The following is a 26341-nucleotide window of genomic DNA, read 5'->3' on the forward strand; positions in this document are numbered from 1 at the left end:
CTTCTAACATTTTTTGTCTTTTAATGTGTGTATTCGTACCACTGGGCTTCCCTGGTGGCTCAGCAGTAAAGAATCCACCTCCAGTGCAGAAGTCACGGAAGATACGGCATGTGGGATCATAGCTTGATCCCTGGGTGGGGAAGATCCCCTGGAGGAGAGCACAGTAACCCACTCCAGTATTCTTGCCTGGAAAATCTCAAGGACAGAGGATCCTGGTGGGTCAGTCCATGGGGTCGCAAAGAGATATAACTGATATAGTTCGATTAATATCTTCCATATTTGTTACTATTTTTTGTTCTTTGTTCTTATTTTTGTTCTGCTTTTTGTGGCTTTGATATTTTTTACGTATGTATTTTCTTTCCTTTTTTTTTTTTTTCTTTCCTTTCTTAGCATATCAGTTATACTTCATTTTTTAAAAAAAGTTATCCTTGTTTGCAATATACAACAAATCTAAGTCCACTTGAAAGTAACACTACTGGCCATCATGAACGACACAGTAATTATCCGGACTAGGAAGTTCATGACCAACCGACTGCTTCAGCGGAAACAAATGGTCATTGATGTTCTTCACCCTGGAAAGGCAACAGTACCTAAAACAGAAATTCGGGAAAAACTGGCCAAAATGTACAAGACCACACCAGATGTCATCTTTGTATTTGGATTCAGAACCCATTTTGGCGGTGGCAAGACAACTGGCTTCGGCATGATTTACGACTCCTTGGGTTACGCGAAGAAGAATGAGCCCAAACACAGGCTTGCAAGACATGGCCTGTATGAGAAGAAAAAGACCTCAAGAAAACAGCGAAAAGAACGCAAGACCAGAATGAACAAAGTCAGGGGGACTGCAAAGGCCAATGTTGGTGCTGGCAAAAAGAAGGAGTAAAGATTCTGCAGTGACTGTATCTGTGGTGCTTGTGCAGATTTTTCATGAAAGAATAAACTAAGACCTTTTCCATGAAAAAAAAAAGTAACACTATTGCTTCACCAGTACTGTGAGCACTTTTTAATAAAGTGATTCTAATTCCTCTCTAGAACTGCTTGTTCATTCCTGTCATTCCATTTTTATAAGCATATGTAAATACATATGACACATATAAGCATAGTCACATATTGTTAATCAAATAGTACTGTTGCTATTATTTTCAACAAAATTCAGTTCAAAGAAAAAAAATTTACCTTTCCTTAATCCTTTGATGCTTTTCCTTTATGTAATGAGTTTCTATCTAGGTTATTTTCCTTTTCTCTCTGGAGCTTATCTTGCTAGGCAGGTGTACTAGCAACAAATTCACTCTATTTTGATAGTCTAGTCTTCAGTGTTCACTTTTGCAAGATAATTTCATGAGGCAGAGAATTCTAACTTTGCGGGGGGGGGGGGGGTTTCTCTGAACATCTTAAATGTTACACCACTCTCTTCTTGCTTTCATGGTTTGTGAGACATCAGATTCTTACCTGTGCTCCTTTATAAGTAAGATGTATTTTTCCTCTGGCTTCTTCCTGGATTTTTAATCTTCAGTTATCTGTGCTTTGAAAATGACATGCCTTGGTGTGGTTGGGGCATTTACCATTTGTTGTTGAGTTTCTTGGATCTGTGGTCTGGCATTCAGCCTGTTCTAACCAGAGTATCATAAACTGGCTGGCTTATAAACAACAGAAATTTATTTCTCACAATTCTGGAGGTTGGGAAATTCAAGATGGAGACACTGGCAGACTCAGTGTCTGATGAGGATCTACTTCCTGATTCAGTCATCTTTTTACTGTGTGCTCACATGGTGCAGAGCAAGGGAGCTCTCTGGTGTCTATTTTATAGGACTCTAATCCCATTTATGAAGGCCCCATTATGATGACCTAACTACCTGCCAAAGGCCTAACACTCCAAGTGACATGACATCAGGGATTAAGCTTCAATTTACTGAAGGCACACATTCAGTCACAGCAGTTAACAGTCAGACATTAACATGGGGGAAATTCTCCATCATTACTGTTTCAAATATTTCTTCTCTTCTCCATTTAGCACTGCCATGACATATGAGCCATACCTTTCGCAATTATCACATAGTTTTTTTTTTTTTTAGGTTGGCAGTTTCTATGAATTCCTTAAGCTCAGCTATGTCCTGTTAATGACTGGTAGGGGCATTCTTTTTCTGTTGTTTTTTATCTCTAGCATTTTTTTGATTTCTTAGAATTTCCACGTCTCTGCTTGCATTGACCATCTGTTCCTGCATGCTGTTTACTTTATCCATCCCAGTTCTTTGCATGCTAATCAGAGTTAAATTCCCAGTCTAATTCCAGCATCCCTGCCATATCCCTGTCTGGTTCTAATGCTTACTCTCTCCAAACCGTCAATTTTGCTTTTAATATGCCTTCTAAATTTTTTTTTTTTTTTTTTGGTGTTAGCTGGACACAATACACTCAGAAAATGTGTGCGTAACGTATGGGCAGTCTGTACCCTTATGATTGGTATCTTTTTGTGCTTGTGCCTCTGCCTGTAAACGTTTTAAGTGCTTCTGGACATCCTCCTCCCCCAACTCCTTCCCCTTAGGTGGGACAGGATGGCTAGTGAGCTAGAGTTGAGTATTTCCCTGTTCCAGGTCAGTGAGGCTCTGATAAAATCCCAGCATGTTGGGCTCTGGTTAGTTTCTCTTGGGAGAGAGATCTTAAGAGGGTACAGAAGCTCTGGTGGAATCTCATGGTGGTTCCTTTTCTTCCCCCTCTGACAGCACAAGGGGACTTCTGAACATTCACTGAAAAATTAGTTGAGCTGGCAAAGCTCACAGAACTGAGAATTCCCTTATGGCTGCCATAGTATTTTTCATCCCCCCCCGCCCCCAAGATTTCTACTTGTGGGTTTCTGCTCTATGTTGAGATTTTACTTGCCTGTCTCCAGTTTGGGAGGCAGCAGTTTGCCCCATGACCTTACCTCTCTTATGAATCTAAAAACAGCTGTTGACTTTTTGTTTAGCCTTTTATTTGTTGTTAGAATGGAAAGGTGACTTCCAAGCTCTTATGTGCTTAACTAAAAACCAGAAATCATTTGATAACCTTTAAATTCAAATAGCACATTTAGACTAAAGCAGAGTTTTTTTTTTTTTTTACGATTATCAGATAGTTCTTATATTACCTAATGGGACAGTCCTCTGCAGGGAGAGAATCTTATGAACTTGGTGACTTCTAGTTTTAATAAAGTATATATCCATTGTATTGAAAAAGTAAATCAACCTGAACATAAGTGGCTTTACTTTAGGAAATTTAGTTTTAAATGTCTTTTAATAATTTTAAGCTGCTGACATTTTAAAGCAAGCTTTAAATTGTATCGTGATTGCAAAAGTCAAGCAGGCAATAAGCCAAATAAAAATTAGGAAAAGAAAAAGTGGGAGATGTGGTTGGAGAGATGCAGTGAGTTGTGTGGTTACATAGTGAAAGTCTTTTGAGGGTCACTAAAAAGTTTGGATTTATATCTAAATGCACGAATCAATGAAGGATTTTAAAGCAAAGGGATGATGTGATCTTATTTACCTCTTAGACATTCACTTTCACTGCGTAAGTGAAGAATGTATTAGGAATATGAATTGAGACTACAGAGATGGCTACCAATTAGGCATCACGAATGACAAGGAGTATTTGTCAAGACTTTTGACTGTAAACAAAAAATGCCAGATGACAAGCAGACACTTTTGGAGGGTTTTTAAGAACATCTGAAGTTTGTAGACTGCAGGAGGAAAAGAACCGGGCTACAAAGGAAGTTTAACAGCCAAAGCCACACCAGGAAGTCAGTTCAGTGAGGTGATGATCACCACTGCCAAACCCTGGACACCACAGCCTATCCCACTGCTGTCAACACTAGACAAGGAATCTCAGCTAGAGACAGAACCTCTCCACTCCTCTGGTCCACCCCTGCACCCATTTCACATATTGCTGACATCTTTAAGGCACTCTTTATCACCTACCCACTCTAATTAAATTTGCTACTGCCCCTGCTTCTTGGGGTTAAGGGTTACTGATTAGTGTTGTGCAAGCACTTTTTGCTGAAATACTCTCAATGCAAAGGGTGGCTAAAGAATTTGGGATTTAGGGCGTCTTATGTATCACGTAGTCGCTAAATCGTGTCCAACTCTTTTGCAACCCCATGGACTGGGGCCTGCTAGGCTCCTCTAACCACAGGATTTCCCAGGCAATAATACTGGAGTGGATTGCCACTTCCTTCTCCAGGGGATCTTCCCAACCCAGGGATTGAAACTGCATTGGAAGATTCTTTACCACTGAGCCACCAGGGAAGCCTCAATATTCACTGGAAGGACTGATGCTGATCCCAGTACTTGGACCACCTGATGCTAAGAACCAGCTCAATGGAAAAGACCTTGTTGATGATAAAGACTGAAGACAAAAGGACAGGGGGGCTCAAGGGACATGCACCTGAGCAAACTCCAGAGACAGTCGAGGACAGAGAAGTCTGGATTGCTGCAGTCCATCAGGTCTAGGTCTCAGTTGGATACCCAGATTAAATGACATCGTGATTAACAGCAGACTATAGATTGAGACTGGTTAAATTCAGATCCTAACATTGGTATTTTAATTGCTGTTTGACCTAAGGTAAATTATTACATCATTATGATTGATGCAGCTAAGCGTTATTGTGCTCAGTCACTTCAGTTGTGTCTCTTTGCTGCCCCATGGACTGTAGTCATCCAAGCCCCTCTATACATGGCATTCTCCAGGCAAGAATACTGCAGTGGGTTGCCATGCCCTTCAAGTACACGGGACATAGTATTTGTATGTAAGTAATAATACAAGGGTCAGCAGGCTAACACACTTATTTACCTGCCTAGAATTGACCATGAAAATATCCTAGAAAAATGTTCATTTCAGGCACCTTCAGGGGAAGTGTGGAGAATATTTTAATACAATACCATCCCCAAGTGGAGATGTTCATTCCAATACCTGGTTACTTACTTTAAATGTATTTTCCAGGAGTACAAAATTTACCTATTTAAAACAATTTTAACAACAGAAAGAATACATCTTAGTCCAAGGAATACTGTATAAGGGACTACAAACTATAAAAGAACTCTATGTAGCAAGGTTAAAACAAAATCTCTATAAACTGAGTTTTACCAGCCTTTTTACTCTTTTCATTTGCATTTATTTAAACACAGTTCTCAAAACATTTGAGTGAAATTGGGCCTCCTTTGGTAAGCAAAGGACCTGAAAGTAATATTTAAAAAATGAACAGGCAAAGTCTTCAGATCATCCACAACACAGGTGTAGTGTTCCCTTCTTTTTTCTCAAAAACTCTGAAGCACCCAGTTTTTCCATATAGTCTTAAAAGCTAGAAGAACAAGAGTACATTTGTGGTGGAATGTATTGTCACTGCTGATAACTAACTGAAATACCATTATCCCCTTGTAACAGCTTTAAGAAATAGCCTTTTTAAGGCATACATTGTGTAACTCATCTTATTCCCTGCTATATATAATACAGATTACATAAAGGCTGACAAATTCACATTATATAAGCAGTAAGCATTTGCTGTATTGAAAGATCTTTAGTTTTTAACACTAGCAGTATAGAGTTACAGAGCATAATTTTTATTACTTAATTGCAGGTATATTAAGTATGGTATGTTTCATGGACTGGAGGAAAACGGGCATTTTTGTCTTTAATTTACTACTGACAATCTAATCTGAACAGTTCTGCTAAGCATTGATATGTTAGAAAGAAAAGTAAAAACCAAACTTTATTGTTGCTTTTTGCCATTTGGTAGCATTTTACACACAGGCTTCGATCTTCAGAATACCCTGGATTCAGTAGAAAAACCATTTAAATGAAGTTCTGTACAATAGAAACTTCTCAGCAGTCAAAATTTTAGACTGTAAAAAAATACATGCAAAACATACTTTTCTGAAAACACTTAACTTTGAACAAAGCACCGAACTACACAAATGCAGAATGAAAACAGCATTTCAACTCCACCAAAAGTAGTCATCATAAAAGGTGTAAAAGTCACCTAACTTCACTAGGCACTGTTCACTTTTTAAACAGGAGACAATAAAAAATATTGTCCACAAACAATATCCCAACTGTAGGGCAGGTTTCAGAAAGTCTTCATGCTTTAATAGCGACCTAGAAAAAAAAACAAATATACTTCAATACTCAAGTGCATACATTTAATGTTGAGAATTTTAAACTTTTCTGTCATCAGCAAATTCCTATGTACCAGATTCTGTTGTGAAAACCTTCACCTAGTGCAGAACCAATGTTAGATAAAACTCATAGCTGGGAGTTTTACCTAACTCAGTCTGAAAGCTAAGGTTTTAAATCACTCAAAAATGTTTCTAAGCTTTTAAAAAATTTTAATTCCTAAAAAGAAAAGCTACAAATGGTGAGAGAATACACATGCACTATTTTAATTAGCAACAAGAGTAAGATCCAAGGGTTGTTTTCATCTATTTTCTTGTTAAAAACTAACTGAATCAACCCATTATCTGCTGTGGTTTCCAAAAGTCATAGCAAGCCACACTATTATATCAAAATTATATCAAAATAAAAACTTACGAGGTGAGTATGATCGAGATCTGGAACGTGATCTGTATCCTCCACGACTATAGTAGGGAGAAGGTGACCGTCTTCTGTAAACAAGTATCAAGACCATGTAAGACTCCATAGATCACATATTAAAGTGACTGGTTCCTTTATCAGTTTCCAAAACTAAAAGACCCTCGGCTGACCTTCACTGAAGTAGTGAGGTCTGTTTTAGTCCTGAGAATGAAGCACATTATCAGTACCAAAAAACTCCTCTATCAAAGAGGTTGAATATTCCTTGCTCTATCTGACCCACTGATCATCTGCTAGTTAACATTACACCTAACAAATTTAAACTGGGTTAGAGAAGAAAAAAATCATTACCACTAATTTAACCACACCCTATGAATGAATACCCAAAATTTCATTCATAGTGCTTCAGTGATTTAGTTTTATGTTAAGATAAACTTGAATAATTATTTGCTTATTCTGAAATGTTTATAAAAAGCTAATGAAACCATTAGGGATAAATAAGATTAAAATACTATGGATTCTTAGTTTATGCCATCATCTCTCAAGTTAAGGTATAAAATGGTACCACTGAGTGATAACAAGTACAAGCCCAATTTCTATAAACACAAATTAAGCCATGTACATTGTCATTTGACTTCAGTTACAGTATTTTTATAAACTTGTTATAAAATTTTGTGAATGCCATTTATAATTTATCAAAATATGAATAACAAATGTCTTTTTATGTGAGCCATTCTACTATTGTACAGATTTAAAATCTTTTCCTGGCCATACCTGTATATCTGATCCCTGTCTTGAGCAGCTCTCCAACCTCCTCCTCCTCCACCTCCACCTCTGTGAAGGCAGAAAATAAACATTTTAAGTTTTCAAAATGCACAATTCATGCATTAAAATTAAAACAGAAGTGAAAGCTAGTTTCCTTTAAGCAATGAAGAGTTGCTTTTGCCACCCCTTTACAAACTGACAGAGCTCTCCCTGGTGGTTAAAATGAGTATCATAGTAAGTACTCTTAAGACTAATCTTTGCAGCCTCCACAAGTCAATCAATCCCTTACATGTCAGTACAAAAATGCCACTGAAGAAAGTCTGTCAGTGCTAAATGTCAGGACTGTCAACTTTCTAAAAATTACAGAATAGTGTGCAAAAAAAAGACAGCTCACCACCACACCAAAATAGGGTATCATGGATTAACTGTTATGGTCAATATTTACTACACAGTTTGCATTTTGACAAACGACGCAAGATCTAAATTACCTGCTGTTGCTTAAATAGAGAACTTTACTTCATTTTTACTTTCCAAAGTATTCCTAGTATCATCAGCATTTCCCTATCAACCCCTGAAAAATGTATCAATATTGTTAGTATTAATAATAAATATCTTACCATTGTTATAGCAAACTTAAATAGTTACTTCTTTAGATTTTTCCAAGAATCAATTTGCCTCGTCCTTCAACACAATTCCTCAGCTACCAAAAAATTGCTTTATAAAGCAATGGTATTTAAAATCAGTTCATGGGGGAACTGAAGTATGGTCTATAATTTTATTGTCCCATTGGTTTACAACTTGGTGCTTATAAAAAATAAACATACCAAGAAAAAAAGAAGTAAAACCATAAAATCCAGAGACTTCCCTGGTGGTCTAGTGGTTTAATACTCCATTGTAGGGGGCACAGGTTTGGTCCCTAATTGGGGAATTTAAGATCCACATGCTCTGAGTTGCCCCCCAGAGGAAGGCATGGCAACCTATTTCAGTATTCTTGCCTGGAGAATCTCAAGAACAGAGGAGCCTGGCAGGCTACAGTCCATAGGGTTGCACAGAGTTGGAAACAACTGAAGCATCTTAGCATGCATGCCTTGAGCTGCGGCCAAAAAAGAGAGTCCAGTTTAAACTCTGGATCTCCAATTTAATAGTAAAGGTAAATACCTTTATCAAAGGCTAAAACCGTGCTGCTTTATGTTGCAACTAAACCAGAAGAGCTGATTTGTCTTTCAACAACTTAAAACTTTGTATTTTGGTTAACATACCTGTACGATCTGCTGTAATAGTCCCGATCATCATAGCCTCGATCATATCCTCTGTCATAGTAATCTCGACGGCGTGAGCTGCCACTGTGAATAAGATTTATACAAACTTGGTTTTACCTACATTAATACTTAATAGTTCCCAGTGTGGGAAAACTGGTCTGGTGAGAATCATTTAATTACCCAGCAATGTCAAATATATGGCATTTCTTTACGATACAAGTAGGATGTGCTCTATTACATGACATCAGAATTTATGGTACCAACTGAATGTTTCTACTGAATATATTTATACTGAATTTAAGTTTTAGTCAGTTGGAAATGCCAAAAGCCTCCCGGTGCCCTAAAGTGAACTGTCAATATTTTAACAACCTTGAAAACAAACTTACTAGGTAGGTCTCCCCATGTAAATTCCTGGTGTTGGAGTATGTGGTCTTTTCGTTATGGAGAAGTCAACTCTGATCCTACGTCCATCAAGCTCCATTCCATTGGCACGCTCTTTTGCCTTCAAAAGATATGTGAGTTGTTATATACATCATGAACAAAGCCCCAAATTAACTATTATCTATAAATAAAACCCAACTAGATGTTTCAGTTGGCCAGGGCATTATATCTGACAGTTTACTAATAGGTTTTTCTGCCTATCAAATCTTTACTTACAAAAGCTAACCTAGAAAAGTTCATTTAAAAAAAAAAAAAAAGCCACCCAATGAGAGCCAACTTAAGCCATGAAATATTTGGAATTACTGTATCGACTATAGATTTGACAGTACCTGTAGATCTATAAAATAGTACACAGTTGGCAAACTATGACCCATGAGCTAAGAATTTAAACAGGTGTTGGGGGTCAAAGTAGTATTTCATCAGAAATGAAATTCAAAATTAAGTGACCATGTTTTACTGAAACAAAACCCCACTTACTAATTTGCATTTTATACAGCTTTTACATTACAATGGCAGGGTTGAAAAGCTGTCATTGAGTTCTTATGGCTCCCAAAGCCCAAAATATTTTGTCTAATCCTTTATACAAATTTGAGGACCCCTGTTATGGAAGCAAAGAACTGGGATGAAAGCTTGAATCACACATAGTTCCTTAACATTAAAATGAAAATACTGTACTTTAAGAAAAAAATACCCCACCCCAAAGACATACCAGTTTATTCACAATTTAAAGAAACACCTCTCTCCCTAAATAGAATTTAGATTTCTAATTCCAATTATGCTATTTTCTAGTTTGACTGTTTTAAGCCTCAAGGCAGTTTCTGGCATTACTGATTTAGATACAAAATATACTATCTTTCAAAAAGGGAAATGTGGTTCTGTAGCGCGCGCACACACACACAAACTAGAGATACCAAAAAGCCGATCCCATAAGTAAGCTTGGACAAATATTATTTACATTTTTCACATCAATTATTACCAAAATGAAGTTGAATGACATCTTAAAGCATTCCTTAAATCTCTTAAATTATAACCACTAGCATTCAGCTTTTAATTCTTCCTTTAGTAGATGGGCCTACTCTATTCATTTAATTTTATTTAGAGCTCAAAATTATTAACCTCCATATTAACCTCAGATGACTTGCCATTGGTTTCTCAAGATTCTCCCCTCCTTATACTGTCCTTGGAGATGACTTTAGCTATCATCCCCATGTATCTTAAGTTCAAAGTTCTTCAATGGGCCAGGAGTCACATATCGAATTTTTACTTTAGTCTCTGTAAAAAAAAAATTTGAGGTCCCTGGTGGTCCAATGTTTAGGACTTAGTGCTTTCACCGCCGTGGCCCAGGTTCAATCCCTGGTTGGGAAACTAAGATCCCATAAGCCTCAAGGCCAAAAAAAGTTACTTCCTATGTTTTACCTCAACATCCAAAACATAAAATCACTTGCCAGTATACATTCAAAACCAGTTACTTTCTCCTGAGTCATAGCTTTATCACTTTTTCATGTTTTCTTTCATTTTAAAGTAATCTGATGTAAACTCTCATTAAATATCCCAAACTGGAGTATTAATATTCTTCTAGGCACACATCTGGAAACAGCTGACTGTGTTTGAATTTACTTCAAATAAATTGGTGGAAGAGACTGAGTTGGAATTTAGACCCAAACTGTCACTTTTCTGTTACGCTACAAATCTTTGAAATTTCCACATTAGAAGTTTTGCTTTTTTTTTTTTTAAAGTTCCAATTATGGACTTTAGTTATATATTCCCAGAAGGCATTTCCTTTAGATCAAGCTATACAGATACTAAAAGGGTTTCCCTGGTAGCTCCCCAGCTGGTCAAGAATCCATCTGCAATGCAGGAGACCCCAGTTCGATTCCTGGGTCCCCTGGAGAAGGGCAGCTACTCACTTCAATATTCTGGCCTGGAAAATTCCATGGACTGCATAGTCCATGGGGTTGCAAAGAGTCTGACACGACTGATCAACTTACAAAAGCAAAAGTCATCCAAGGAAGAATAGTTAAAAATAAGACTGTGTGTGTGTGTAAAAATGAAAGCGTGTGTATATACAGTTTTTTTTTTTTTTTACAAAGGTATAAGACTTTTACTTACTTCCTTGGCATCATCTACATTTTCAAAGTATACAAAGGCAAATCCTCTTGAACGTCTAGATTGCTGGTCATATACAATAGATACATCAGCAATTGGGCCATATTTAGAGAACACTTCTCTTAGATCTCTTTCTGTAGTGTACAAGCTCAATCCAAATACTCCAAGACAACAGTTGGGATCAGGATTTGCCTAGAAATAGAAAAATGGATTAAAAAAAAAAACTTTTAAAAAGCATCACATAAAAAATAAAAATTTTAAAAAAGGCATCACATATCAATCCCCCCAAAACTGTCACTAATATGAAAAGATAACAATGAAATAAAAAGTAATGTTACGCCAGCACAAGCATGTATGCACAGAGAACTGTGTCTAAACTTCAAAATGGTGAATTAACTAACATATACCACTCACACAATAGAAGGCTCTAACCTGCCAAAGAGATACAGAAGGTATGTTCAGCTTGATTTCTACAGAAAAATTGTTAAGTGTTCAAATATACATACAAGTGAAACCACAGATGTGTACCAAACTTTTAAAAATCAGATATTAAGCAGCTTCAATTATTATAATGAAGATAAATAGTGAACTCAATGTTGCTGACATCCCAGTTGCCATGAGTTTGCATAAAGGTTTCACTATTTCGCACATACATTTACTACAGTCAAATTCCACCCCACCTTCAAAAATATACACTCCCTATAGACCTACTTGTATATTATTCAATAAAAACCACAACAGGAACACACTAAATGCCATCTCATTCGTAACTTCTCATGGAAGACAAGCAAAGCTTTAAAACTGGAAAGAAACTTACTTAAAACTAAATGGGAAAATTAGAGCATATTTTAAAGCATATTAAACCGAGAAAACTCTAACAATAGTATGGAACATAGATACATGATCTAACTTTATTAACTGTAATGCAGAGAATTTTTATTTGATGTGCTGTTAATGTAACAGTATCTTAAATATGATCAACAGCTCAAATGTAGACCATATGTGGGAGCTATCTTTTTTTTAAAAAAAAAAAAAAGTCTCCAAACACGGAAAAGGCTCTAGAGAGAAATCATGCTACAGCTCCACCATCAGAAGTATCAGTTTAAAATCACAAAAGAAAACACTAAAAACAGAGGGGAATATACTATACATTAATTATAAAGTGGTTTCCTACAGTGTTCACTGCTTCAGAAACGATTGTTTTCATCTTACCCGATTCCCAACATGACGCCGGCGAGTAGACATGGGAGAATGACTGTGGCTATGCCGTCTTCGATAATCTCTGCTGTAAGATCTGCTACGAGATCGTCTATGGGACCGGGACCGAGATCGTGACCTTGTATAATGCCTCCGAGAACTTCTTCTGGATCTAGACCTGAAAGACAAAGGCTTCAAGGTTATGACTAAATAGCTGACAGTAGGATATGGCTTTTAATTCTTTCAACACTTTATTCTAAAGTTAAGCTTCAAAAGGTAAAACACACAATCCAGGTATATAGTGGGATCAATACTTTTCTTTTGTATATTGTCATTTCTGTGCTAGGAAGAGTTCCAAAGCCATCACTAACTAAAGCTCCCTTCCATCATCTCTTAAATAATTAAGAGATTAAACAACACAGTATCTATTAAAAATCATAAAACATGCAACATTTCATACTAGCCTGATTTGTGCCCACCTTTACCCTTCACAATACCATCCTTTATTTTTAAGCTTCTTGCATTATGCCCATTATTCACTCATGATAACATCACCATTACAAGCAGTATTCTCCAGCAGTGTTTTAAAATCAACCAGTTGCTCTTAACTACAGTGATCATATGAACTGTCATTTAAACCAGGAAGAATACAGTGTAAGAGAGAAAAGGGGCACTGTTAATTATGCCTGACAATAGGCATTAAGCTGGGGCTGACCTGGGCAAACCAGGATATATAGCCTACCCTTGAACATTAAAAAAAAAAAAAAAAAAGTGCTGTGTTAATAAGGTTTTTTGTTTTATAGTACATCTGTCATATTAGACTACACCTATTTATCAAGAATTGCAGTTACTAAAAGCCAATGCTCTGCACTCTTTTTTTTGCCATACTAATAAGCAGTTCACGTAAACTCAGTGAATCCTCACAACAATTCTGAAGAACTGGTACTATCGATAATTCATCTTTTATAGATAAGGAAGTTAAGATTGAAAAGGTTAAGTAATCTGCCCAAGCCAGAAAAAAACAGAGGTAAGATATGAACCCTAACACCAAAAGCCCAGGCTCTTAGCCACTTAGTCTTCTATCTCCCAGAACTTAACAATTAAGTTCATTTCTAATACCAATATTAAATAAGCCAACAAATGATCTAACCCTCTCTATCTTCCTAGTTTACAAAAGCACACACCAGTTTGAAAGCTAAGAGTAACAAGAAAATCCCAAGACAGTCTTTCTTACCTAGATTCAGATCTGGACCTGGACTTTGATCTGGAACGCCTGGAATCTTCCTTGGAGCGAGACCTTGCAGGGGTATGCCTTGCAGATTTCCCAGATCCATGAGCACTTCCACTTCTGGAAGCAGAACGGGATTCCTACATGTAGATGTCAAAAGTTTAATTTGTATACTTTCTGGGCAACTTTAAAAACAAATAAGCTGTGGTGAGATAAATGGTGAGGGAAAGCAATCCCCTTCCAAGATAAGAAAACATAGGTAAGGGCAGGAACTGAATATACCTGGTATAATAGTTACGTTGCTCCAATTGACATAAGCCAATTAACTTGAACTTCCACCTTTCTTGGGGAGCAGGGTTAAGAGTTAACTGACCCCACTCTTCAAAAATGGGTGCCAAAGCCAAGCAGTTAAGGGAACTGCCCAAGGATTGTTTTGGGAATGTTACTCCGTAAAGACTAGGGTGAGAAAGAACCTTATTAACTATGACACCTATACCTCATACCTATTATTTCAGTCAAACTGCCATCAATTAAAAAAAAAACCCTGTGAGATTTGTAAAATTTACTTTATTTTCAACTTTTATTTATTGCTGAGTGGAGAAAAAAGACAAGGACAGTACTGTTTCAAGTCACAGAGGAAGACAGAAACCTGGAGAGCAAGGACCAGCTTGAAGGAGACTAGATCTGTAGACCCTGTCCATCCAACTTTGTAGGAAGCCCTTAAGGATCTCAAAGCAACCAGATGAAGCTACAGCAGAAAGGCAGTGAATGAACTGCAGAGATAAGAATTAAGAGGGTACCAGAGATTTTCCTTAGCTAAGTGTAGATGAGCCAGGGCCAATAGATGGGAAACTGGGAATAAGCAGTTAGAAAAGTTACATACAAAAAGGACATATTAAAACGGAAACAGTTTAGATCACAGGCTCCTAATCTAGGTTCAGGAAAAGAAGTTCAGAACTGTATGTAAAAAACAACATCTAGATACATACTTTGTACCTAAGCTTTCCCCTATCATAACTGTGACTAGCTGGTAGGTAGATTGTACAAAAACAAAATCTCTAAAAGGAACTAGCAAAGAAATGGGTAAACAGGATAACTAGTTTGGTGAACCAAAGACATATAATTAGAGAAAAAAGCTAAAGGAATGTTCCGCCAAGACACCAAAATAGAAATAGTGGAAAAGACAACAATTAACTCAGTCTGACAGCTAACCAAGGTATCATCAAACAAGACAACATTTCAGGTTATCCACCTTCATCAAATTTAAAGGCATTAATCTCATGAATCTTCCTGCCAAACACAGAATAAAAATGGCTAAGTTGCTGTAGGGGTAACAATCAGTGTTGAAGTGGCACAAAAGTTTTTATCAAGAGACCTCCCTGTGTGGCAGACCTTCAGAATAAAACACTCCAGCCATTCTTAAAAGGATAAAGGTAGGAAATTCATCTAAATCACAGTCCAGAAAATTTGGAAGATCTTTCCTATGATGCTTAAGGACAAAAGTTACATGCAACACAGAAGAAACAAGGCTTAAAGTTTAGAACAAGATAAGAGTAACTCAGTGGGCAAAATGAATTCCGGTATCTATACCCAAGATGACTCTAAATACCAAAGTCACATGAAACATGGTGTGAAGTGGCATGAAACATGGCTACTCTCCTTCCTGCCATGAGTTAAAGAGAGTCAAAGTAAAAGATGACACCCCTAAGTATTGGTGAAAATAGTTACTTTTATCATCAAGAGGCACTACGGCTTTGAGGACCCCAACTAACAATCCCTTGACTTTCTCTGGCAAATATTCTGGACATTTAGAAGTACAATTCTCCTCTCCTTGGATAAAGAGGTTCTCAAATTGGGGATACAGTTTCTGCAATACATCAACAGGCAAAAGCTAACGTGGAAGGTAAAAAGAGGGTCTCTTAACACCTTTGTTTATTCCGATGCTAGAAAGATGACTTCATGGAAAGATTATGACCTTTAGTGGAAACAAAACAATCTGCTCTAGCAGGGAGAGAATATGGGTGCCTCACAATAAGAGTTAAAAGATTACCAATAAAATAACTATAGTTAACAGAAACCAGTCTGTCTAGGGAATCTAAAAAAAAGAGTAGAAAGTCAAGATCCTCTTTTAAGCCTCTTGCTTCAGTAAAACAGAAAAGCCTTACTCTAAGCTGAGGTGCATTACCAATCTGTTCACCAAGAAGGAAAAGAAAGTCCTTATAGCCTCAGAATAAATTTTAATGAGGTTTCTGGCAGACCAAGGGTCACAAATAACAGTATTTGTGAAATTATAAGACTTTTCACTCAACCTCTAAAACTAATTGGCTGTATGCAGACGTATTTTATGAACAATCATTTCTCAGACCAGGAACAGGAGAAACCACTAGAACACTAAGTCTTCTTCTGTACTGACACTTGTTAGGCTAACACAGAAACAGTCTCTACCTCCTACCTTTCATATCAGAGATAGTCTTCAAGTTAAATAAACCCTTTTGCAATTATGTTGGCTATTAGCTGGTTTGGAAATACATGCAAGGATATTTAGACTGTCTAGAAGGCCAAATCTAAAAGCATAAAGTTAACTTTAAACCTTGGTCCATGTTTAAATCTGTAAAACCAACTGGAAAAGCCCCTAAACACAAAGAAAATTCAAAGACCACTTTCAGGGCTCACAAAACTCTTCAATGCTAACACAATTAAAACCCTACCAAAAGAAGCACTACTCTCAACACCAATACCTCAAGAAAAAGGATCATAAATGTAAAGTTAGTATGAGCGACACAACCAAAAATTCCCTGAAAACCACACAGGGAATCAAGTTCTTACAAACGGAATCTTAGTCGTGTACTAATATACAATCATTAGGGAACACATCGGGGAAAAACAAACTCAGCCTTCCAACAAAATACCAGCATCTCCCTATTCCGAGAATGACAGAATCTTAATAAAATTTTTTGAAAGAGATGAAAGAAGTAGGAATAACCATCCAATTGCTAGGTTTCTCACATATTTTAAAAACTAGATGCAATAAAGTAGATTTTCAACAAAGGCTCTTACAGATATGTAGTAAACCTACAAAACATTTAATAATAGATCCCCAACTAGAGCTTATTTTAGCAGGTCTGGAGTTGGGCATCTGCATTTCTTAAAAACACCGTACATATTTGTGATGCTTATTTAAGTCTCACTGACTTAATTTCAAGTTTTATGCTTCTTATCTGGTTTTTTCAACAGTCATTTTCCTGAAACCTTGTTTTCTGTCACCTTCTCTGACCCCACCTCCCCACCCTGTCATTTATCACCCATCCTGAGGGCATGTACCTTACATTTGCCCCAGGACAAGAAGTCTGTTTCCCCCTACTACCCAGGCAGGAGGTGGAGAGAGGCACTCTCAGACTCAAAAATGCTTTTGGCCAAAGAGGGGTAAAAACCTGAATGGATAAGATGGTCCACTAGCATCAATGTTTACTTTTGCTTCACATCTTTCCAGCTTTTGCCATATAATCAAACTCCAAACTGCTGCTTCTCCTTACATGACTAACAGATCCTTTCTCTTTCAGACCCCAAGGACTTTTCAGGTCTCCTGATAAAAGAATCAATGAGCTTGAATAAAAATACAACATCCATTCACATCACTTGCCTCAGCCTAATCTGTAAGTAACTCAGAATGCAAAACGAACACTAACAATTTAATGTTATTAGTTTATATATGGCAAGTTCTACAAAGTAATTATCAGGGCAAATGATAGAAGATGGGTGTAATCTTCTGCTTGCAAGATACAGAATTGAAAAAGCACAAATTTGACACAAATCGGCCCTGAAGTATCAGAAAATGAATCTGTCTAAAGTCATTTAAGACACTGCACCAAGAGTTGTAAGGTTCAAAAACTCTCCAAGTTTAGGCTATCTTAATTTCAGGGAGAAGTGATAGCCTTGGTTTTCCCGATAGGGGAGAAGCTATCTCTTGGTTGCCTACTACTGGGTATTACTTTTGACACATGAACTTTCCCCATCCAACTGAAAGTAACAATACTGCACCAATCATTTGACTCTTCTATTCCGTTAAAACAAGCATACAGAAAGGGAAATAACAGAACTTTTGGATCTATTTTTACAGTAAGTGGTAAGAGTAGAGAACCAGAAACAAAGTTACTTTATGATCTGTTATCTCTCACACCATTTTAACAGTTAAGTTGTTAATAGCAGAAAATGAGAAAAGGGAATAAGACACTTACTGTTACTGCCACTGTTGAGTTAGGTATCCTGTTCACTTATGCGACCTATCTCATTCTAAGGGAAGCCCCTACAACTTTTTAGCAGTAACCCCAGTCATTCAGCTGGAATAAGCATTAAACGAAAAGAATTAAGACTCATCTTGTGAGTTTAGCACACATACATCTTAAAAGTTAGGGCCTAAGTGGTCATAGTTTTCCACTATTGCCATCTAAAAAGAAATTAATTTTTCCATAAATGCCAAAAGGAACTATCCTGTCCAATGGATTTTGGGGGTTTGGTTCTATAACCATCCTGGCAACATTCTTTAGGAAAACTGACAGACTTACAACATTCTATTTATACTGATCTGTACTGAAGGATAGGGGGTCAGTACATTGAGTCCAGAGAGGGTGGCACAGACCACCTACTTCAATTCTGGAAGTACTCACGCCCCAGGACCAGCAATGTCAGAGACGAAAAATCCAGGAGACAACATGAAGCCGGCTGTTACCCAAATTGGAGAGCTCATTCCTGCCTCCTATTTGACTACAAAGGGTTATTTTTTTTAAAGTTGCATTTCAGTCAGTTGACTAAGAAGTTAAAATTAGAATTACCTAATTTAAACGTTTCCCCTGGAAGGCACTTCTTTACCCTGTATATATTTCTTCTATTAAACAAATAATGCATGCATGTTTAGCAAAATATACAGGGACACATAAACAGACTAGTAATTACTTAGCGTAGTGCTTTCTGATTCCAGATTACTTCTTATCTTAACTTCATTTTTATTTCTTTTCTTCATTCTTCCGTTTCAAATTCTGACTTCTTTCATCTTCCCCACTTCACACAAATTGCTCAATATTCTACAAGTGGGACTTCTGGTCTGATAATTAGCATGCATTCTTTCTTTTATTTTTTCAAATTTCAGCTTCACTTATTCCTGAGCTTCAAATACTCATTTATAAAACTTGTCAAATGACGACTTCCGCATTTTCCTTCTTCAACATTAACCTTAATAGAAAAAGAACAGGATGAAGAATATTTTAAAACTCCAGGATAAAAGCCAGTGCCAAAACTGAAACTAGAAAAAAAAAAAAAAAATCCCTCTTGCTTTGGATTTTTTAGAAAAACTAAAATACGCAGCTCAAAAATCTGAAACTAGTTTCCTGCTGGTTCTAAAATATAGTTAATCTCATTTGTCTACTCCATGTAGATTTATCATGCTTAAGCTGAAATGTGAAGTGCGCAACTGAACATTTACTGTTCATCTAACATTAAGAACTATAATTACATTTCACACTTCTTATTGTATTCATCAATAGAAAGTATTTTAAGTGTCAAAAGCACATCTCTAGTCAAAAAATGACACATTAATACAAAAGTGCAAGAAAGGAAAAGCACGGACAATTCATTTGCACAATGATGACAAGGCTCAGGGTTGAAGAGGTCTACAAATTGTGACTAAGGTCAAAATATGTATTTAATGTCACACTTTTTAACTGAAAAAGTAGCCTGTAGAAAAACAATGTCAGGGAATTTGAAAATTTGGACTAATGTTTAACCCACCCCTAGAAAGTTGTCCTAGTGAGATTTTATAATATGAATGGCCCAACTTGTTAACTTAAAACTAAAGCATAAAAAGACCAAATCAAGTCAACCAACTACTGTATGCAAGGAGCTGTGAAGGAAGCAGAGCAAACTCAATTCAACTGCAGTGTTTTCAAAGAATTTTTGGTAAATCCAGCCCCCCAATGATTATTAAAATCGTCTGCAGTCCAAAGAAGCAACCCTACTTTAAAAGGTGGCAATGTTGTGGATAAAACCGCAGCTCACCTCCTGAAATTATTAAAAAGACTCAATATCACTTATATTTCACTTAAAAGATCAGTAAGTTGAAGTGTCTATTGAACATCCTAAACAAAATATTGCTCTCCTAAAACATTCTTGTTTTCTTGTACTTCACACTTTATGATCCTTCACTGTCAATTTCCTCTCCTAGTTTTTTCCTGAAAATAAAACTTTCCTTAGGAGAAGGAAAAAAAAAGAAGTCCTTTATACCTATCTGATCACAAAGACAACCATGCATGGCTATGAAGGAAGTGTTATGTCGTCTTTTCTAAGAGGATAAGCATAACCTTCAGTCTAGTTTTTCAAAGTCAATTATTGCTTATCTAATCCAGGAAAAAAAATTTTTTTAAACTTTTTACTTAAGGGAATCACAGTAATTGTTTTCTCTTAATATCCATCACTAAAATGTAATGGGAAATGTTTACTGGCAGCACACAATTGTAATCGTGGAATCAGAATGCCCAAGCAGGTTTCCTTTAAGGCCTCCTAAACTTTAAATATATATACAGGGCTTAGGTTCAGAAAATGCTGAATAGAGGCCAAAGCTCTAGATATGACAATTATTCAATATGAATGCCTTCCTGCTGTTATCTCACTACCCACTTCCCAATTTTCTTTATATTTGAAGAACAAAATAAGCTGGTATATAATGTAAGTATTAGATTTCTTCAAACTCAGCTAAGTTGAGGTGGCCACTTAATAAAACCAGGAGACTAACTATTGGGCTAATGTTAAACACATATTAAGAAGTCCTACTTAGAAACAAGCAGAAATTTGTCTCACCACCAACACAATTTTTGTTAAAATCACTCTAGCGGTTATAACTGGAATTTACACAACATTAATTAAGTACAAACTCATTAGGTTGACTAGGTAGTATTTTAAAAATTGGGACTGGCAAAGGAAAACTCATTGATTCTGCTATAAAGATCAATGCTCATATCAACATTAAGGACTTTTCTGCAGCTAAACTCTCCAGAAGTTTGGATAGAAAAATCCTCAAAGATTGAGAATATGTTCTGAAAAAACTATCATGACAAACTTAAATCAGCTCTAACCCCATGTTTAAAAGATCCCTTGCAAAAACAGTAGACTCTGAATTTATTACTACTTTTAAGTCTATTAACTAAACACAAAAATGACTGCAAAGAGTCTTCATCCATGCTGTCATATACAGCAATCGTATTGATAAAAATCAGAATATAACTTCCAAAACCCAATTCAAAGCAAAGACTTTTGAGAATTTGAAAACTAATTTTCTGTAATGAAGAATTCCTCCCCCACTTAAAGACTAAATGACAATACCTAATTCTGTTCTGTGTGACCCAAACCCCTCAAAAAAGCAAAACACTTAAATTTCCCCAACTTCAACCACCACCTCATCACTGTATTTTATGAGGAAATAAAGCAATTATGTGTTAAAAAAAAAAAACCAACATAAATATAACACACATGCTAAGGCTCAAAAGATATACACAGCTGTAGCCCTGTCCTCTTGGGTGAAATGTAAAAAAACTATGATATTAATATTATCATTTAGGTTTGGGATTTTATTGGAGATAAAGAATGGAAAAGGCTGTACAAAGCAAATTCCATTTAACATTATCTCTCATCATTTGAGTTCCTGTTCAATCTCGACAAAACCAGTACTTACCTTGCAACCACTTGTATTTTCAGTTTGAAAGTGCCACCTTCTAATTCCGGACCATATCCACAATATCAAATCATTCTTAATTAAAACCACCAAAAATATTCTTCAACTTGGTTTCAAGAGACTTGTTGCCTTACCAGACTCAAACTGAAACAAAACTATCTCCTCCCACCCAACATGAATCCTCTATTTAAGGAACTTAGTGCAATGGCTACAACCCTTTGGGAAGAAAAAGACTGAGATGTTTCAGTTTTGAAAAGTACTAAAAATTCAAAGAGACAACCCAAGATTAAGCAGAAGAGGAGAAACTGCAGAGTATGAAAGGGAGTTTGATGGAATGGTACACAGATGCTATTCATCTCTACAAAGAAAACTAAAGGTAATATACCTACATTGTAAACCCATTACTTTCGTAAAACTAAGCAATACTCTACCAGAGTATGTATGTATCATAATCTTGACAGCAAGACAAATTAAAAAGACTTGGTCCATACAATACTGCTTCCTTAATTAATTTCTGGTTTCTCTAGGTCAAGACCCAATTGTAGAATAAAAAGAAGTTACAGTTACGAGGGTAGAGCATCAAACCAGTGCGAAGGCCAAACTTCACCACACCCTAAACTGTGAACACAATTAGGCCATAGGATTTATCACCTCCCTCCCCATTACCATACAGCCCTACACTTGGCTACAGGACCCTATCGTGTTATTCTCCCAAATCTTGACATAACAGATCTAGGACCACCTTTTTCCAAAGGTGCTTGCCAACTTCTCTGCAAAAAAACATGAGAAATTTTGGGGGATTACTGGAAAAAACTTGAATTCGAACAAGTAATATCTTACTTTAACTTGGGTTTGGCCAGATCAGGGAAGTCAGCTCTAACCAGAAACATTTAAATTTAAATCTACTAACCGAGACATGAAAAATCCCGATACTGATAAAAGATACAGTCTGCAGTAACCGAAGGTGTTCAACAAACACAAAAATTCAGGAATGCACCCTAGCCGCACATTTAAAATAAGGGAACACAAGAGCCACAAATCAATATTCACCCAGTAAGTAAACAGGTTATAAACAACCAAACTGAAGGTGATTTATTGCTCTCCCTTCCTCTACTCCGGTCTGGTTAGGACTAAAAGGAGGAAAAAAAAACCTTTTTAAGTGACGGCAGGGCCACGAGGTGGTGGTGGTGATGAGTGACCTCAGCTGGTAAGATTTTATTACATTATCACTGGCTGATTAGATTAGGTGTTAGTGATTTACACTAATAATTTGTAATGTCTGAAAACTTAGGTGTTATGTGAGTCGCTAAATCGTGTCCGACTCTCTGCAACCCCATGAACTGTAGCCTGCCAGACTCCTCTGTCCATGGTGGGTTGCCAGTCCCTTCTTTAGGGGATCTTTCCAACCCAGGGATCGAACCGGGTCTCCCGCATGGCAGAAAGCTTAGAGTGGAATGAAAGTAATCTTTCAGGCTCTTGATAAGCTATTCATAGCAGCCAAGTTCAAGACCATTACTCTGAAACGCAACAGTTTTCCCGCTGTTTTCAGGCACTTCCAAAAAGGAAGTTTTTAGCCAATCAGACCTGACTGGTCTACCTAATGCTTTTGTGGCATTGTATTTAAACTATTTCATTGAGCTTTATGGTTTTGCCAAGCATTCTTTGGGAGTCCCAAAGTGTTTTTTAAGTCTAGTCTAACCACTTCAGAATCCAATAAACCAACTGGAAAGCAATCTACAGACAAAACAAAGGCCAAAGAAATTAATGTGGAAGTACTCCACATCGTCGAAGTTCAGAGGTCTGTTTCAAGCCAAGACGCTTAAGAACATCATTTGTAACATGTACCTTTATTATTTTCTCTTCTTCCGTAAGTTTGTTGAATAACCCTAGGTAACAAGATTGTGAGGTAACTAGGATGTATATTCTACTAACAGAAAAAAAAAAAAACCAATTCAAACGCTTTATTAGTGGGACGATAATGTCTCTTGAGCTGTCTCAAACCAGGACTCAATCTCTGCAATTGTTTCCTCTCTCACGAACTTCCAAACGTAACTTAACTCAGGTTTATTTAACTGAGAGGTCCTCCACTGAAACCAGCCATTTTTTATTCTCAAAACGATGCAAAACGGACCCAATAGTTGTTTTAATAGCTTAAGACTGAAATTATCACTTGCCTTCCAGTCCAAACACCGACACCTAGTTTCCAGTTTTCAACTGGCGGAAACGATAACCCACAGTTTTAACAACTTGTGAGCTAGATCCACGCTTTCTCACCAAAGAGCTTAAAACGATAATCACACACACACTGCTGACTGGAAATTAACCGTCTTTAGGATAAAAAAGCCAACATTCACCTGGATAGGTAAAGGCGAGGACTGATTGGTTCAAACCAAATTAACCAGATTTGGCCGCAAAGTTACACAATAAACTTAAGATTTCAACAGCTAACATTTTTCCTTTCAAAAAACGCCCTAATGAAATCACCTAGAATTTGTTTCGTAAGTTTGCGAAAATATTCGATAGATTTACGGTGATCAAAAGATCAAGACTGACATTTCTGCGGCTTAGTACTCACGGACCCGCAACCAAGCTTTATATTATGCTTTATTCTAGGCCTGGGAACATTATTTCTAGTTTGTCCAGTCCTCACCAAACTCCACATTTTGGGGTGGAAACGTTAAAAAATGCACAAACACAATTCGTGGTTCACAAAATAGGTATGGCTCAAAACAAAGGAAACAACGGCGCCAAAAATTGTTGCCCGCCAATTTCTCCTTCACCATCCCGTGGAAAAAAGATCTACTCGATCGGCAAGAAAACCTCAGCGACCTCGTGGTCTACTTGGTTACCGATAACTATTTGCGGTTTAAGAGCGATTTTGGCATCCAAGAAAATCACGCCATTTAGGCCGAACACAAAGCTCGCGCGCAATCCCCTCTAACGGGCCCAGAACTTAAGTCTACGTCAGACTAGTTTGCCATCTCTCAAGAAGCCAAGAACACCTTAGATTCCCATCTTTTCGGGGTCCAAAATATGATCCTGTCTTAACCTAAATGCTGGGCAAAAACCCTGAAGAACACTGTTCTTTGCATCCCACGTTCCCCGACCGCGGCCTGGAAATTGTTGCGCGGCGCCTCCGCCATTTTGTGCCTCTGGCAGGGCGCCCAGCCCGCCAGCCCAAGATGGCTGCGGCGAGGCTTCGCAGGAGAGCAACGGCGAAACGAGATACCGCTCCCCTCCCCCACCACCGAGGGGACGCAGCGGCCATTTTTAACCTTTCCCTCCCGATAACGGAAAAAACCGCCGTTTCGAGTACCGGGCAACCTAAACCCGCCTGCGGCCTCCTTCACGGATAAGGACAATGTTACCAGGGTTTCTTAACCTGACTCGCACCCCTCCCGGTCTCAGACTTCGGAACCAAAATCGCCCCAGTCTCCCGGCCCGAGGCCGATGGGCCTGGAAAGAGATGCAAGAGGCTGGGACCACACAGCCGCCCCCTGCACCACCGATACCTACCCGCTCGCCGTAGTTCTGCTCGCCGCTGTCGCTCATGACTTCCACTGCTGTCACCGCTCGATGTGCTTCAATCGAAGCTGCCAACCTCTCGCGCCTTCAGTGTAGAGGCTCCGCCGCAGCCTCGCACTACACACCGGTTCCCGATCCGCTGAGAGCCGAAACGCTCCGCGCCGCCTCCGCTTGGGCTCTAAGTCTCCCGGACGTGACGCGGCGCTCTTTAACCCGGCCCCACCCCCTCCCAGAGGGCGCGCTTTCTTGGCTCCGCCCCTCGACGTTAGGCCTTCGCTTTCCAGCTGTGGCGCGTCCCGAGCCGGATGTGACGTAAGCCCCACCCCTCGCGCCGCGCTAACCCCATCTCCGAGTCTCTTTGAGGCGGGAAAGTGAGCGCGGTGGGTAGCTTCTGTGGTGGTCGCTGCGGGGGTTAGTGATGTCACCCTCCACACCTGACTGCCTTCTCTAATTTTCCAGGGAAACCGTCGTGGAAGGTGGGGGATGGAGAGAGGAGATACCCACCTTTTCCTCCCATCCTTCTTGCTTCCGCTTTATTCATTTTTTGTGTCTTTATTTGGTTGCAGAGGGCAGATACTCGTATACAGGGTTCCGTGCATTACTTAGGTTTTTTGTAGCTTCAGTTGTGGATCATTCCTACCTGAAATCCATTCATGTGAGCCTCTGTCAAGTACCAAATCACGTTACCACATCCTGATGCACTGAAATCAAGCACGATCCCTAACCCGAGGAAGTTAGTGGTCTGTTAAGGGAGAATTGTTAGACATACATTTGCAAACTGATTTGGTTAAACGTACAACTGTAGTGGTGTCTCGGAGTAAACATTAATTATGCCATCACCCAACAGCATGATAAAGAGCTCAGATTTGGAAGTTCAGACATCTCTCTGTGCCTGCTGTTTCCCTTAAAAAAAAAAAAAAAGTGTGTGTGTGTGTGTGTGTGTGTGTGTGTGTGTGTGTGTGTGTGTGTGTGTACCCGGCTGGTGAGGTACTCTGATACCTATAAAGGGCCATTTGATTTTTTAAAACAGTTTTCTTGAGATTTAATTCACATACCATGCAATACTCTTATTTAAAATGTACAATTCAAGTCGTTTTTATATTTACAGAGTTGTGCAACCATCACAGTTTTAGAACCAGTTCATCACTCCCCAAAAAGAAACCTGTCATTAATAGTCACGTTTCATCTTCTCTCCAGCTTCCCCCCACCAATTCTCCTAGTTTTAAGGAATCGAAAATCTACTTTATCTATAGTTTTTCATATTCTGAATATTTCCTATAAATGGAATCACATATGTAATATGGAGTCTTTTGTGACTGGCTTCTTTAACAAAGTTTTCAAGGTTCATCCATGCTGTAGCATGCATCAGTTATTTCATTCCTTTTTATTGCTGAATAATATTCCATTGTATAAATGTATCAGATTTAATTATCCATTCATCAGTTGGTAGACTTTTGGGTGATTTTCACCTTTTATCTATTATGAATAATGCTAATATGAACATTCTGATACAAGTTTTTGTATGAACATGTTTTCAATTCTTTGGGGAATATA

The 26341-nt window shown here is 37.9% G+C and overlaps 2 protein-coding genes across 4 annotated transcripts; one reads left to right on the plus strand and one right to left on the minus strand.

Annotated features, from left to right (window-relative positions):
* Positions 1-476: 476 nt before the first annotated feature.
* Positions 477-967, plus strand: LOC122675335 (40S ribosomal protein S24-like). The gene has a single exon (XM_043873912.1). It carries the CDS (start codon positions 485-487, stop codon positions 881-883), a length of 399 nt encoding a protein of 132 aa, XP_043729847.1. The 5' UTR covers positions 477-484; the 3' UTR covers positions 884-967.
* A 4147-nt stretch (positions 968-5114) lies between these two features.
* On the minus strand, positions 5115-25073 carry TRA2B (transformer 2 beta homolog). Of its 3 annotated transcripts, none has more exons than XM_043873913.1 (9): positions 24779-25073; positions 13552-13685; positions 12333-12495; positions 11124-11312; positions 8960-9075; positions 8574-8657; positions 7324-7383; positions 6550-6623; positions 5115-6117 (listed from the first exon to the last, which is right to left on the minus strand). In XM_043873913.1, exons 1-9 carry the CDS (start codon positions 24812-24814, stop codon positions 6107-6109), a joined length of 867 nt encoding a protein of 288 aa, XP_043729848.1. In that variant the 5' UTR covers positions 24815-25073; the 3' UTR covers positions 5115-6106. The 3 variants fall into 3 exon arrangements, with proteins under 3 accessions (XP_043729848.1, XP_043729849.1, XP_043729850.1); XM_043873914.1 differs by lacking the exon at positions 24779-25073 and adding an exon at positions 18496-18671; XM_043873915.1 differs by lacking the exon at positions 13552-13685 and having other exon boundaries at positions 24779-24973.
* Positions 25074-26341: the final 1268 nt, after the last annotated feature.

The sequence above is a fragment of the Cervus elaphus genome, chromosome 19, assembly GCF_910594005.1.
Source record: "Cervus elaphus chromosome 19, mCerEla1.1, whole genome shotgun sequence".
In the NCBI taxonomy this organism is placed as follows: domain Eukaryota; kingdom Metazoa; phylum Chordata; class Mammalia; order Artiodactyla; family Cervidae; genus Cervus; species Cervus elaphus.